The following is a 14443-nucleotide window of genomic DNA, read 5'->3' as shown; positions in this document are numbered from 1 at the left end:
TAGATCTAACTCTCCTTGTAAACCCTTCTTGCAAGAAAATGATCTTTTAAAGTTTATCTGCTTCGTAAATTCTATTGTTCGGGCGATGTGGAAACATGCTAATAGTCAGCTCTTGTCAGACTGTTTGCTTTATTCGAAAGGATGTGAAAAACTCCAATGGTATCAGTAGTATATCAAACTTGGGTCCTCAAAATTGTTACATCATATAAATTGGTCCTACAAATGAAAGGATTTTGACAGGGCATACCACACTAGTTGCACTCTTTGTTATGTGCTTTTACAACTCATATTCTTCTTTTATATGAGGAAGATAAAGGGCTATTTTTCTTTGTCAATTAGTTGTTTATGGAAGTATTTTCATCTCCATGGAAGTCACTGCTATTGATAAACTTCATATGAACAAGTAGTCTTTGTCACTTGACCTAGTTTAGTGAAGAGTGGTTGGGAGTAATACCTCTATGGCTCTACTGGACAGTCTGGACTTAGACCTAGTTTCTTTAAAGGGAGTTTCCTTAAAGGCACTATAAATTGTTGGGCTTCTCTAACCAAAATTTGAGCCCAACATGGATAGAATTGGGCTTATACTTGTCTAGTTATGGGCCTAAGAGATGCCAAACAAGCCCGTTTCACAATTCCTACTTCCTCTCTAATAACAACCAAAATGGCAAAATTCACAGCCGTTTAGATTCCTCCAATGGCAATCTCTAACTCTTTCTCTCTCTTCTCCCTCCCCACTTCACACTGTCCTTTCAAAAATGAAACAAAACCCTCATCTTCTTCCATGGGTCTCAAGCAACTCACCAACTCTCATATCCTATGCTTCCCATCTCCTACTTCATCTTCTGTAAAACCCATCTTCTCAAAAAGCTTCCAAAACCCTCTGAGAGTCACAAAACAGCAACAACAACAACAATATGTTTATCCTGACCCAATTCCTGAATTTGCAGAATTTGTAGGTTTTTGTCTTCTTGGGATCTCAATTTCATCTTATCTTCAAAGTAGTCTTACTTTTTTTGTAGATTTTCTGTGATGGGTTTATTCCATGTTGTATGTTATAATCATATATAGTTCATCCTCTTTAACCCAATTTATTGAAATTTTGTTTCCCATTTTTTCGATTGATTTTTGAAACAGGAAACCCATAAGTTTAGGAGTGAACTTCTGAGGAAGCTATCTAAAAGCAATGAGTCATTTGGAGATGATCTTGATATGGTGGTGAATGTCTGCTCAGAGGTACAAAAGAAAAAGAAAAAAATTCTTCCTTTTTCATATCTAATGTTTCAATAAAAAAATGTTTGAGTATACAATAAATCATCTGATAAGAACAATCATAATGAATCGATGGTCAATGATAAATGTTTTGTATCAACGACAATAGATTAGTATTGTCATTTTTTTCAAAGTAGAATAAGTATCTAAGTTGTGTGCATTCAACTCAATACAATTGGTAATGACTTGTAGAAGCCCTTGGTATCATATTCTTAGGAATGAGACTTCTCTTTGCCCATGCAAGACTATTCTGACACGCCCACCGTCATGTGTTGCGTACGATGAGCCTGAGACGTGTCTTTTTGTTAGATGGCATGGGTCACCTGTGACCTTTGTGCCTATCACTGTTGGGCCTAGCTTTGGTACCATTTTGTTTTTGTGAATCCAACTCAAATCCACTAGTAATGAGTCAGAGACCCTAGATATTACATGGGTATGCCGTATGCAACTTCCTTTTGTCGATTGCCACTATCCTCACTAAAAGACACTAGTTTTGTGGATATGGTGCTGGTCCTTGTTCGTGTTAGTACCTCATGCAGTAGATAATTTGAATTTTGAATCAAACCCAACTGATATTAATGCTTTCAATACTAGTTCCAGATGGGCACTAACTACTTTACTGTTAATACTTCCATATTTGCAAGTAGAAAATAAGTAGAAAAGAGAGCTCGGGCTTTGATTCTCTCTTCTTAAGTAAAGACTCAAAGCCATGGAAATGATAGAGGCAACTGGCAAGGAACGAAAACAGAATTGAGGATTAGCTAATCCAACTCGATATGGAAGATTTCATTTGTTAAATTGACCTGATCGATGCTATATGAATCACTGGTATTTATGCCAATCACAAAATTCCTTCATTTGGACATACTTCTAAAGGTACAAGCTATGCCCAAGTTACCAGTGAGAAGCATACTTGGTGGTCCTCTGGCCTACTACAGATGTTATACTCGACAACCTAGAAATGGTACAAGATGGGTCAAGATGGGTAGTTATTTGATTACACTGATATTGATTTCTGAACAATTTTCGAAACACAAGAACAAGTACATAATAATTTCCTCACGAGAATTACAAGTATACTATGTATAGTTGCTAATGCTATGTTAGTTCAACACGAATAAGAGAAAACTAGAAAAGGATTGGCTAGAGAATAATATACCTAGTTTGAAGTTACCGAATTGATGCGTCATCATCATGGCCAAGGAAAAAGGCATCACAGTAATAGCACCCAAAAGCAGATTCTAGGTTTCGCATTTCCAAATCTATTGTTTTATGTGCACATAAAGCATGTCAACTGTGTCGCCTTATTTTGGGAGAAAAAGTAGCTTAGAAGATTAAATGAAAGTTGAGTCAACATATGCTAAAACAAGAATTGATTTTGTAGTTGCTTGTAGTTGAGACGTCATGTTTCTTTAATCGTTGAATATAGCAGTACATAATGTTAGATGGGCACCTCAGGTTTGGTCCCCAACTGGAAAGTGGGAGAGCTACGAGGGATATGAAATCTCTCTTTGCTGCAGATAGTAGATGAAGTCATAAATTTGTATATTATCTTTCACGTAATGCTATAAACCTTTTGACTGTCCAAGAAAGCAAGTTCATACAAATGTTAATATATACAAAATGGAGCGAACTTTTTTTGTTGTTATTGAAATAATGGAACGGAGTTATTCCATGCAAGTTGAGAGCCTCAAAGCCCTTAATGCTAGATCCAATAAAAATAACATGACGTTTGTACTGCATTTAACTTTTAAGTCAATTAGTATGACTTCACCTATCATTTGCTTATCTAGATATTAAATTTAAAAAACGATGTGGATTTAGTCCCAGATAGTGGTGAATTCTAAGATGGAGTCAGTATTGTCAACCTCGATATCTATGTGAGAGGGCATAATACTTTTTATGGTTAATACTATGAACTATACGATAGATTTGCTACAAAACTATGAATAGCTACTTTAACTTGTGCATATATTGGTGGCCAGCCGCATCGGTCATTTCGAGCCCATGTTGTTACTCTGGCTGTTAGATTTGGTGCCAACTGATATTGTTATTTCAGCATCCCTAGATAATGACGATGCATGAACTCCTGGTTGGTTTTATCGAATTCTTAGTTACTCTCACTACCTACATCTCATAACAGCGTCGACATTTGTGAAAGCTACTTTAGGCAAGCAATTCTGGTATTTAACAACTAAAATGGATAGTATAAGAATCAAGTCTAGTGAAAATCAGACTTTTGCCATGAGTATATTTAGAACTCTCTATTTCCTGCAACGGTTAATTAATGTTTTATCTATCTTGATCTATTGATGATTTCGTCAAAACAGATTGACATAATCTGTTGCTAACGAGTTCATTAATCATGATAACAGATTTTTAGCAATTTCTTGTACAAAGAGTATGGAGGACCCGGGACCCTCTTGGTTGAACCTTTCACTGATATGTTGGTTGCTCTTAAGGAGAAGAGACTTCCAGGAGCGCCCGTTGCTGCTCGAGCAGCACTATTATGGGCTCAAAACTACCTTGATAAGGATTGGGAATTATGGAACAAAAACCCAACCAAATGATCCTATAATGGTTTAACAATTTTGCTCATTAGCGAAGAAGAAACTCGGAGACACCATTAATGAAGACAGTCGGATTCAGGCAAGGTCTAATTTCATTGAATAACAGGTAGAGGTTACAAGAATTTCTTGTTCTAGCTATACAAGGGATGATTTCCCCTCATTGACTGATTCAAATATATAGATCAATGGATATGCATTTAGAACTTCAAAGGTAGCTAGAAATCATTCGTCATGGATCGTTTCCCCGCTTATTGCCCCAGTAAGAACTCCAATTCTGGAAGGAAAATTTTCTGGCTTATGACAGTTCTTTTCTCTTCTCTGCTGGTTTTGTTATAGTGGGGGTGAAAAGATTGGAATGTTTCAGCTACTAGACTCAGAGATGCTCTGTAATGACGGTCGCCATGCCCTTGATCTTGCTGCTATGACATAGTTTGACGTCTTTCGTTGATGTCTTTCCTGTTTTAGTACCTGAAAATTGTGTAAGGGATTGAAGAACGAGTTAGTTTACGGCTAAAAGGTAATGAAATTATACATTCACTCTCTCTTTCTCTCTTTATGTTCATTCATTGTCTATGGTCTAAACCCTAAACTAAAAACAACCCATGCTGGCTAGATTGAGATTTACCTGATTCATCTCTGAAGATCTTTCTTCTCTACCACATCTTAAAATTTGATTGTCGCAAACTTCATTCACTTTTGTCTTCTCATTACAAAATTCCAACTCTTTCTTTTTCATCTTTGCATATTTCTTTGCCCACATCCCTTTCATCACTTCTATATACCCAAAACAAAGAAAAAAAACAATTAGGTCTCAAATTCGAGGCGTTACAGGTTCATACAATCATACTCCATTGAAAGTATGTTGACCAATACAAAAAAAATAATAATAACTTCCATGAAGTGTGAAAGATGAAAAGAAAAAGATCAAACCTTGAGAACTAATGAGTCTATAAGCTTGTCCAAGAACAAGTGTATCATTAGGCCTAAGAAGTTTAACTCGGGTAATTCGAACGCCATCACCACGAGTACTATTCTCAAGCTCTTTCTTCGTCTTCATTGCCATCTTCGTTTTCGTTTCCTCTTGTGAGACATTATTATTACGTAATGTGATTATAAGAGCGACGTAATGACCCGGATTCGCTTTCATGGCTTCCTTTGCTAGTAAAGGCCAATACCATTTTTCAACTCTTCCATTTGGGTGTTGTAGAACCATTGTTGCTGCATCAACTGTTTGACAATTTCCCATTCTCTCTCACTATTTTCTCTCTCTAAAACACTTCACCCACACTAGTAGAACCAAGAAGAAGGAGAAGAAGGGAGAAGTGGGGAAGAAGGAAAATTGTGTAAAAATGGTATAGCTTTGAAATTGTCTCAAGTCTTCAACAAGAACAGTGGTTATTAGTAGTATACATATTTAAGAGAGAGAAAAAAAGGAGAGGTCTAAATAATGATGGATGGCGTGGGGCAATAAAGTAAAAGCGTGAGATTCCGTGAATGAATTAGTTAGTGGGCCCCACATTTGACCGTTTACCTCCTCTGTGACTGGTGACTTGTTGAGACTCTTTTTTACTATTATACCCTTTAGTCAACTCTACGACTTTTATTAGGTCTAATTATTGACCGGGTTTTTCGAGGGGTAGAGTACCATGTAAGTTGGCTTCCTCAGAGAATCGAACCTGTTATGTTAGCTTGATGAGAGAATCGAACCATAGACCTCAAGAACTTTTAGAGTTCACGTCAAAACTATCAACCTGCAATTAAATGTTGACGACCGTATAAATCAGATTATTTAGATTTTGATGAGTGAGACTGAGACGTTGAAACAAAATTATATACACCTTAAGTCTACTAAATTTCGATTCCACGACATCTGTTTTTCGAGCTAATATTCATTAAATAAAATGAATTTTAAGTTGACGTTTAGTGAATATCACGAGAAGTATGGAAATTCTAGTTGTGAGAATGACAAATCTTTCTCATCTTTGGTTCTTTTCTAAAAAGAAAAATTGAGATAAATTAATAAAAGCAATCGCACTAAACTGGTTAATTTAAGAATTAGTTTCTTAAGAAGTTGCGCCCACCCAATGTCGTTATCATTAGTTGGTTTTTGCTTTTCTTAAACGTGCTAAGATACCATTATTAATTTGAATTAGTTCTTGTTAGCCCATGTTAAGACAACATTATGAAGATTGAGTTTGACCAATACGTGCTCTGAATATGTCATGTTAATACGATAATGTTTTTCATTTTCAGAAGAGAAACTTGTGTCTGGTGATAGATATTGAACTTTACTGGTTAAAAATGAAAAATATATATAAAAAATACCTTACATAATATTTGAAATGAAAATTTATAGATTTTTGTCTCATTGGCTTTGACATTATTTAATAATTTGTATTGGCATACAAGTTAAATAGTTTTGTTTCATCAAACAAAAAAAAGTTTAAGTAGTTTTGGGCAGGAACACTTTTACTTCCTAGGGTTTCTTTGACTCTTGTGTATCTTTATAGTACTAATGATCTTTTGAAACCCCCAACCCATCATAATAATATCAATTTATGGTTACCATGTGAGGTGTTGGGGATCTAGGCTTCATAAAATAATTGAATAACCATTGTTTATAGGGTGATGAGAGGGCAACATGTATGCCATCCACTAATATTCATTTTAAATGAGAGCTTATTGCTCTTTCTTTTTGTGCTTTTAGTTTTTGATTTGTACCAAAATCAATAAAAAGGTTACAACACATGGCCCTAGTAGGCTCAATGCCTTGTGCACAATGGAGTTGATTTATAGGACCCACTTGCTTATTATCTTGAATTAGACCATGTATTTACACACATAAACAAGTAGTATTATCGTCTCGACAAAAGATTTTGATTTCGTATGTAGTTTGATGATTCACTTCACTTTCACTAAATGATAAAAGATTTCAAATTTTCACTACGATCTCTATACTATTCTTTTACTTGAATGATTGAGCATATCATAAATTAAGTCAAGACTTTTTGTGCACTTAGTATTTCTTATTTTTGCGACATTTGTTAGTAATTTATTCTTCTGGCTCATTTGTGTCCTACCTACTATTTAGCGTAATGAAACTTTGAAAAAAATATAACAAATAGGTAACATTGAAAGTTTCATTCATCATAACTTATAATTTATGGGGCAAAAAATATTTGGTCCATGTGAACAAATCTTTGCCATCTAACCTTCTAATCAAAATTGGTCAAATGCATACATTCTTGGAGGAGATGGACCTTGGCCATTGAGAATTGGGATGGAAATCATTCTGATCAAATGAAAGACATTAATAATATAGATTAGGTGCATCTTTCTTTTTCCTAAACATTCTGACATTATAGGTAAGTACAAAACATAAAAGAAGATATTGTTCTCTAGTGGGTCCATTTTAAATTTTGATATCTCCTAACTTTTGGTATGGAAAAATAAGTGAAGAGAATGGTTGTTAGGTATTTTATGTTCACTTATCAAACTTAAATTTGATTAAGAAAATCATAACTTCTAATCTCCCTCTAAGCAATTCTAAAATTATTATTATTATTTTTTTAGAGAAAACGACTACGGACTACGTTAGTCGTTACAAGGCACTTATACATTATGAAGATGTGATGAGCACGATAACTGCCTAATTTAAACTATAATGAAAGAGGTCTAAAGTCTGACAACATGAAAGAGGCCTAAAGTCCGACAAATTTATTATATTATTTACTTATATGCCTAAATTACATGAGATAAATCTTGATGGCAGACTGCTTACTCCGAAACTCAATCCCACGACCTCATGTGCTTACGAGGGGTATCCAACCGCTGCACCAAAGATTGGTGGGCCTGAAAACTCGTCAAAAGGGTGAATTCATACAAAAATATATATAGTTATATTTACAAAATCCTAAACTTAATATACATTAAATGATAACCCAGGGATGTGAAACATCTTGGACCATCGGATCTAGATGGAGGGGCGGGCCCTCATATCTAGCCGGTTGGACCGACTCAGTCCGTGGTGCCTTTGTCTAAGGGCACTCAAGATATCTTCCACCGTAAAACTACAGCATTAGTTAAAAAAAAAAAAGTTACAGCATCTACATATTCTCTCTGCTGAACTTAGTTTCTCAGACTCTTCTCTCTTAATGATAGGCTCCTTTTCTATTCAACAAACTAATCTCTCTCTCTCTCTCTCTCTCTCTCTCTCTCTCTCTTATCTCTTGTTTAGGTGATAAAAAACTTAGTACCCTCAACTACTTATTGAGTAGTGATATCTTTTGGTAGTTGATTTGATGGATTGCCCAAATATGATAAAGTAGTACAATTATTCTTAAATAAGTAGGAGAGAATATTAGGTATGAAAATTTGGCATCCTAATGATCTATACCACCCACGTTCATAATCAAAGCAACTCCAAATATCATCCATCAAATTCATGCACCATTTTAGTTCCTACTTACAATTATTGTGACAACGTTTTAAAGGTGTATTGATACTAGGTGACTAATTCTCACATGGCACACTCAATTTGGAGTCGAAAATGTTAGAGCCCGATTTGATTGATGTTCGGGCCATCATCGCTGGTCCTCAAGAATATATATATATATATAATGTGAATTTCCTTTTGAATAAAAAGGTAGTGTGTTCTCGTTAATTGAGGCAAAATCAACCTGAATCACCTATTCAGACTAGTCAGATATCACAAATTGACGCAAGTTAATTGAGGCCTCGAGTAAACTTTTAGATCTGATGACATGAACAAAAACAAACCCTACCTTAGATGAGAAAGCAGGGGACTTGTCACATGATCAAAATATTCACTTCTTTGGTACTCAAATCAGCTTACAAGTTCTTGAATTTTTTTACAGGAATGAAGACGAAAACTCTATTGAGAAGTAAATCAAGAAATATTGTATATTTCTTGAGCATCCGTCCGGTTGACCGATAACTGATAAAAACAAAACACTATAACATGAACCCGGAAATAGCCTATCGGGGGAACGGTGGGTGTGAGATTCGATTAAGCATCAATTTTAGAAGACTTATACAGATGGGAAGAACTTGTTCAGATTGAAAGGTAGAGAATAGAACTCTTCACTTCTTGTATCTGTCTTGAATGACCTAAATTTGTCCCACCAGTGCATACCTCTGTCTTTCCTGGTAGCACTATCCTTCCTGTGCAGAGTGACATCCAAGAACACAGCCAAGAAGGATGCAACAAAAGCTTTCGACGAGAAGATTACGTTGATTATGTCATTGAACTACAAAAAAAAATAACAGGGTATTTCTCAGGTTAAATGAATCGAGAACCGAGTAATGACAGGTTGAACTTGGAAGTTAGCTTATAATTCTATTTGTTATATATAATAGTCCACGAGAAGTCTAATGACCAAAAATGTAAACTCAACACGGCACTCAAGCTAGGCATGTACGAGGTAGGCCCAACAACTACACGTGTTGTAAGTCGTCTAACACATGATAGGCTCAAATGATGCCACATGTGGGCAGGCGTATTAGAACAGTCTCACGGAGGCCAAGAGAAGTCTAATGACCAAAAATATAAACTTCATATATGAACTTAATATGCTACCAGAGGTAGGCCCAACTTAATACTATACGTACCCATCTTGCTCTGGTATGAACTGGTCCAAAGCCATTGACTGCTGTGTACTCATTGAAGTACTGAGGTATCGATATGCCCATGAAAAAAGAGAAACCCAATATGAACTTTGTTCTGAAACTATTGAGATTGCAAAACTGAAGGAAGCTGAGACCTGCTGAACCTGTTTGTTCATAAAAATATAACGGTAAGGCGATCCAAATAAACTAGACGGTAGTGATGGATCATTGGTTCTTGATTAATACGTACCAACATAGGCAAAGAACAGACAGTATAGGGCTGCAATAATTGGTGCCGGAATGGAAGCAAAGACGGCTCCAAATTTCCCTGTTAGAGAGTCGTCGAGATTTGATTAATGATCAGAACTACAGATTTAGTAGCATTCGACTTAATGTGTGCAAATTGTATGTGCTAAAAACAAATGATTTACCAAGAATCGAAAAGAATAGCATGAACCCAGCTGATATTTGGACAACCCTTCGACTACCAACACGAGTCAAAGCTAATAAACCAGCATTCTCACTGTGTAGTAGAACAAAGTGAACAAACGAGTAAGATTATCATGTCAATTTGTAGCAGAGTTTAGAGACAATGCAATATTATAATTGGCAGAATATTAAAGAATATGGTTTTTCTAAAGATTATGGAGTTCGATCATAAGAGCTTACACGGATACAGTTGACCCAGTTATGGTTCCAAACAATCCCGATAACAAAATGCCAACTCCCTGGAGGAAAAAAGGTGAAAGATTAATCGGACTAAAAGAAAGAATAGAAATAACTAATGAGCAAATAGTGATTACTGACTTTGATAATTGTATAGTTAAAAACAATTTCATTATTATCAAATTACCTGCCAACCAACACCACGACTGAGAATAGAAGGTGGCAATGGAGTTGCACTTGCATATCTTGAGACTGCAATATAAGTTCCAGTCGACTGCAATTACCGATAAACAGTTATAAGAAAAGATGAATTTTAATGGGTAAAACAGTTTGGATCACAAACATCGAAACTGGGTACAATCACAGACTGATAGAGATATCGAAAATGATACTGGACAAAATAGAGTCCAAAGTTCAAACTAGTATGACTTGTAAACTAGTAAAATAAAACCGACCTCTACAAGACCAACAAAAGCAGCAGCCATCATTGCGAAGGCCTCGCCAGCGTTGAAAGTCGGTGGTCCCCATTGAAATGGATATGGGATTCTTATCCTGTAAAAATTACCAATCATCTGTAAGAACATTATTACCACAATTTTGTGTCGATACATGTGGGACACCACATATATAGACAGCCAACACAGCATAACCAGTAAAATTTCTCGAGGATGATCAGAGCCAGGTGGTATGCATTTCTATGTACACGTGAATATCGAAAAACTATTGAAAACGCTAAATTTTACAGTAGGAATTCATAATATAGTGATGGAAGGATAAATGAGGTTAATGAAAACTAGGGTTAATGATAAAAATAGTAGGCCGAAATTAGATTACGAGATATAAGAATACTGGAAGATCTAAAAGTGAAAGAATAGCCTTACCATGGGGCAGAGCTCACAAGTTCAGATCTATCAGTACGGCAACTTATTTGAGTCGTTGCAGGAGCATGTTTGTAGGCTCCACCAACAGTAAGAAGGTGAGCGTAAACCCAGACAATTGCAACCGAAAATATAACAGCGAAGCGGTCAAAGACATGCTTATCCGAGTGCAAAATATGTGGTATATACTGCAAACAAATATTTAAAATTGAGGACTTTAGTTCACTAAGAATCAACCCCAAAGAAGCTCAAGCATTGAATAACTTTTTTCCAAAGCTTTTCCACCACATAAACATAACTAAAACCGTCGGTTTTATCATGTATCACAAAATGATAAAAAAATATTTAGATTGCTCATAGATCAGAAAAGCACCTGTGAAAAAATCACTAGTAGGATGAGCTGAGGAAGTCCAATTTCCACACATTTGGCAACCTAGATACCAAGAAAAAGCTCTTAGTGACATCATTTTGAGGACGAGAGGTATTGAGTATTAAATACAGAGCATAATGTCCTCTAGAATGTGAAAGGTAACCAAATCAGATGCGGCTTTTCTGAGTCAGGATACACTTGTATCAGAAGGAAGTGTACGAAAGAACAAAATAATGCAGGTATTACCCACATCCAAAAAGATCCCACAAACTTACCCCAGGGAAGCCAAGCTCATAAAGCCCAAATCCAGCTAAAGCTACCAAAGGAACAGCTGAGAGGGGACTCAAGAACCTGTGAGAAAACGAGGTAGAACAAAAAAGTTAGTAAACCTAACAGCAGAAGCTTCAACACAGTGAGAGATGTTGCTGTGTTAGAACAACTGATCAAGATTCTAAACCAACCTAGTGACATTACGCCAAAGGCCACTGAAGCCGAAAACAATCTGAAGAGTTGAAGCAACAATAAGGGCACCTTGAATCCCACGCATTATCCGCTCGAATTTCTGCTCAAGCATCAAACAAACATATAGAATCAAGTTCCCAAGAGAAGCCAATAAAATGATAAGCAAAACAGTTTAGGTATTCATCACGATACCTCATGAGGATCCACAATATCATTGTATCGTTTAGCCAAGATTATCGATATGGTGGGTGCCACAAAGGTATAAGACCCTCCAATAACAGCTGGTAATCTAGTCCCAAATAATGCTTGTAGAAGAGTGTTCAAACCAGCAACAAACTGTAGTGTTTGGATCACCTTCGCTTTCTCCTCCTAGAATAACAACACAGTCTTTGATTCAAATGCATTAACAGTGAAGTAAATTCAGAAAAAATGATTAGAACTAAGAAGTGTTTGCTGTTTTTTCTGGAATCTTACATTTCCACCTCCCATCTGAGGAACTAGAGCAGTGGGGATTATAACTGTAGTTCCAAGCATAACTAGATAGTGTTGGAAACCAAGAATGATAGCCTCAGCTGAAATCAGATATAACCAAAACAATGAAAACAAATTTCCAACAAAACTTAGAAGAAAATGGAAAAGTCCAAACACATACAATCAACACTGAGCACTAGATGAATTTCATCAAATTAGGTATCAGAAACAGAATCTATACATTATAAGAGAAAACTAGATACAGATCTCTAAAGCTAAAACAACATACTAATACAGTTATACTGGAAAATGAATGAAGATCAGGAAGTCGAAATTGGAAATTACTAGAATGAACCCACAACTAGAATGAGATATAGTAAAAAAAAAAATACAAGAAACCCACAACTAGAATGAACAATTTAAGCAAATGAAGAAAACCCAGAAGAGTTTATTCCATTGTTGAATAGCTAAGTAAACTTACGCCATGGAGGAGGACTAGTAATACAGTAACAAATGTTGGGTAGCTGATCTTTCACTGGATGTGGTTGTAACTCGTCTTGTTTAGGCGCCGGAGCTCCACCACCACCACCACCTGCCATTATCACTTTCTCTTTCTACTTCTTCTTCTTCTTCTCTGACTAGAAAAAGAAGAAGAACCCACACAATCAAGTAATCAATTTCAAAATAATAATAATAATAATACAATAAACCCAGATCTCTAATGAAAACCGAATCCCAAATCTATCATCACTCACAACCCCAGAAAAGAAGAAGAAAGAGAAATGAGTAAAATAGAGAGTACAGAAGAAAAAGAAAGAAGAATCTCAATTCCCAAAAACTCAATCAACCGCCCCACAATCCCCAATCATTCAAAAAAGTAGAACCCAAATTTCTTTAAACAATGAAAATCAAAGTTACCCAAAATGTAGTATCTCCCGCCAAGTTACAGAGAGAGAGATAGAAAGAGTTATATATATATATATATATATATACAGAGAGAGAGAGAGAGAGTGGGTTTTACCCTAAGCTAAAGGATTCTTCCTCGACTACTATATTCTTCTGGGTGGCGTAAAGAAGAAGATGTAGTGAAAAAAAAAAACAGTAGATAATCTCAAGAGCTTTGAATTTAGGGAGAAGCTTTAAAGAAAGATAGAGAGAGAAAGTGGGTAATTAATGTATCTTTCTTTCTCTCTCTCTACTTTATCTCTCTAGACTCTAGTGATGAGTGAAAGATGAACTACTGAAATTGATTCATTCTCTGTACTCACACTCTCTCTCTCTCTCTTTGTTGTGGTGTGTTTTTAACAGTGTTGTTTGTGATTTACAGTTGTTGAGAGAGAAAGAAGAAGAAGACAATGAAATTTAAAATAATAATATTAATTTGTCAAGTAAGAAACGGAAGAGGAATACAAAAAACCAACACATTTTCGCTCAATCTTTTTTTCTCTCTCTACCTTTCTGGTTTCCTCACTTCAGTTACTGATTTTTATGGGGTTGTGCTCTAGGAGACTAGGACCAGGAGGAGTAGGGTAAAACACTCCACCAAAGATGACAAAGTACTCGTGGGGAGCCCTATTTTGGAACCATAGGTTCACCACCTCTTTTAATTAGCTAACCCAAATTCGACCGTCCATATCAGATTTTTTTTCGATGTTTCTGCCTTACGGGTCAGACTCTCACCTCAGATGATTACACGATAATAGTGTGCCGCGTCTCGTCGAAGGTATGTGGTCGGTCTAGATTCAGAGAGACTCTATAAATCTGGTATGGGCATATCAAGTTGAGTTTGACGGAGTTCAGACCATACACACTTGTTTTTTATGCTAATAATGGAGGGACTAGAGTGAGTCATCCATTTTAGAGAGAAATATGGACGATTTTATCTTAATTTTTGACCTCTGACCTCTTGTTATTGGTATTCGACCAAACGAACATAAAAAAATACTAATGTTAAAACTGAAGGACAAGCGAACATCACTAGTATCATCTTTTCTTCAAAACAAGATATTTACGACTAAAATGTATCATTATAAGAGTGTAACGGTGATTTAACCACTAAAACACAATTACAGTAAAAACAACTGCAATTGTAACATTGATAACAGTTCATGATAAGAAACGCGATTAAC

The 14443-nt window shown here is 35.9% G+C and overlaps 3 protein-coding genes across 6 annotated transcripts; 1 reads left to right on the top strand and 2 right to left on the bottom strand.

Annotated features, from left to right (window-relative positions):
* Positions 1–666: 666 nt before the first annotated feature.
* On the top strand, positions 667–4379 carry LOC147563055 (protein PLASTID REDOX INSENSITIVE 2, chloroplastic-like). Its single transcript, XM_086634147.1, has 3 exons — positions 667–952; positions 1135–1233; positions 3645–4379. Exons 1-3 carry the CDS (start codon positions 695–697, stop codon positions 3837–3839), a joined length of 552 nt encoding a protein of 183 aa, XP_086490273.1. The 5' UTR covers positions 667–694; the 3' UTR covers positions 3840–4379.
* On the bottom strand, positions 3914–5271 carry LOC147563054 (uncharacterized). 2 transcript variants are annotated; one of them, XM_086634136.1, is made up of 3 exons: positions 4770–5271; positions 4465–4613; positions 3914–4295 (listed from the first exon to the last, which is right to left on the bottom strand). In XM_086634136.1, the coding sequence occupies exons 1-3, from the start codon at positions 5083–5085 to the stop codon at positions 4200–4202; spliced, it is 561 nt and encodes a 186-aa protein (XP_086490262.1). In that variant the 5' UTR covers positions 5086–5271; the 3' UTR covers positions 3914–4199. The 2 variants fall into 2 exon arrangements, with proteins under 2 accessions (XP_086490262.1, XP_086490255.1); XM_086634129.1 differs by having other exon boundaries at positions 3914–4307; positions 4770–5255.
* A 3382-nt stretch (positions 5272–8653) lies between these two features.
* On the bottom strand, positions 8654–13888 carry LOC147563053 (nucleobase-ascorbate transporter 7-like). 3 transcript variants are annotated; one of them, XM_086634075.1, is made up of 15 exons: positions 13336–13888; positions 12796–12952; positions 12318–12415; positions 12036–12212; positions 11843–11943; positions 11657–11732; positions 11385–11444; positions 11015–11199; positions 10589–10685; positions 10321–10407; positions 10137–10195; positions 9899–9990; positions 9718–9795; positions 9471–9631; positions 8654–9109 (listed from the first exon to the last, which is right to left on the bottom strand). In XM_086634075.1, the coding sequence occupies exons 2-15, from the start codon at positions 12911–12913 to the stop codon at positions 8891–8893; spliced, it is 1608 nt and encodes a 535-aa protein (XP_086490201.1). In that variant the 5' UTR covers positions 12914–12952; positions 13336–13888; the 3' UTR covers positions 8654–8890. The 3 variants fall into 3 exon arrangements, with proteins under 3 accessions (XP_086490201.1, XP_086490210.1, XP_086490216.1); XM_086634084.1 differs by having other exon boundaries at positions 13233–13810; XM_086634090.1 differs by having other exon boundaries at positions 12318–12675; positions 12718–12952; positions 13336–13774.
* Between the last annotated feature and the right edge of the window lie 555 nt (positions 13889–14443).

Source organism: Eschscholzia californica, unplaced genomic scaffold (genome assembly GCF_041429995.1).
Source record: "Eschscholzia californica isolate CP2 unplaced genomic scaffold, dmEscCali1.0.p SCAF_1, whole genome shotgun sequence".
NCBI lineage: Eukaryota > Viridiplantae > Streptophyta > Magnoliopsida > Ranunculales > Papaveraceae > Eschscholzia > Eschscholzia californica.
This window is presented reverse-complemented; position numbering and strand designations above follow the sequence as displayed.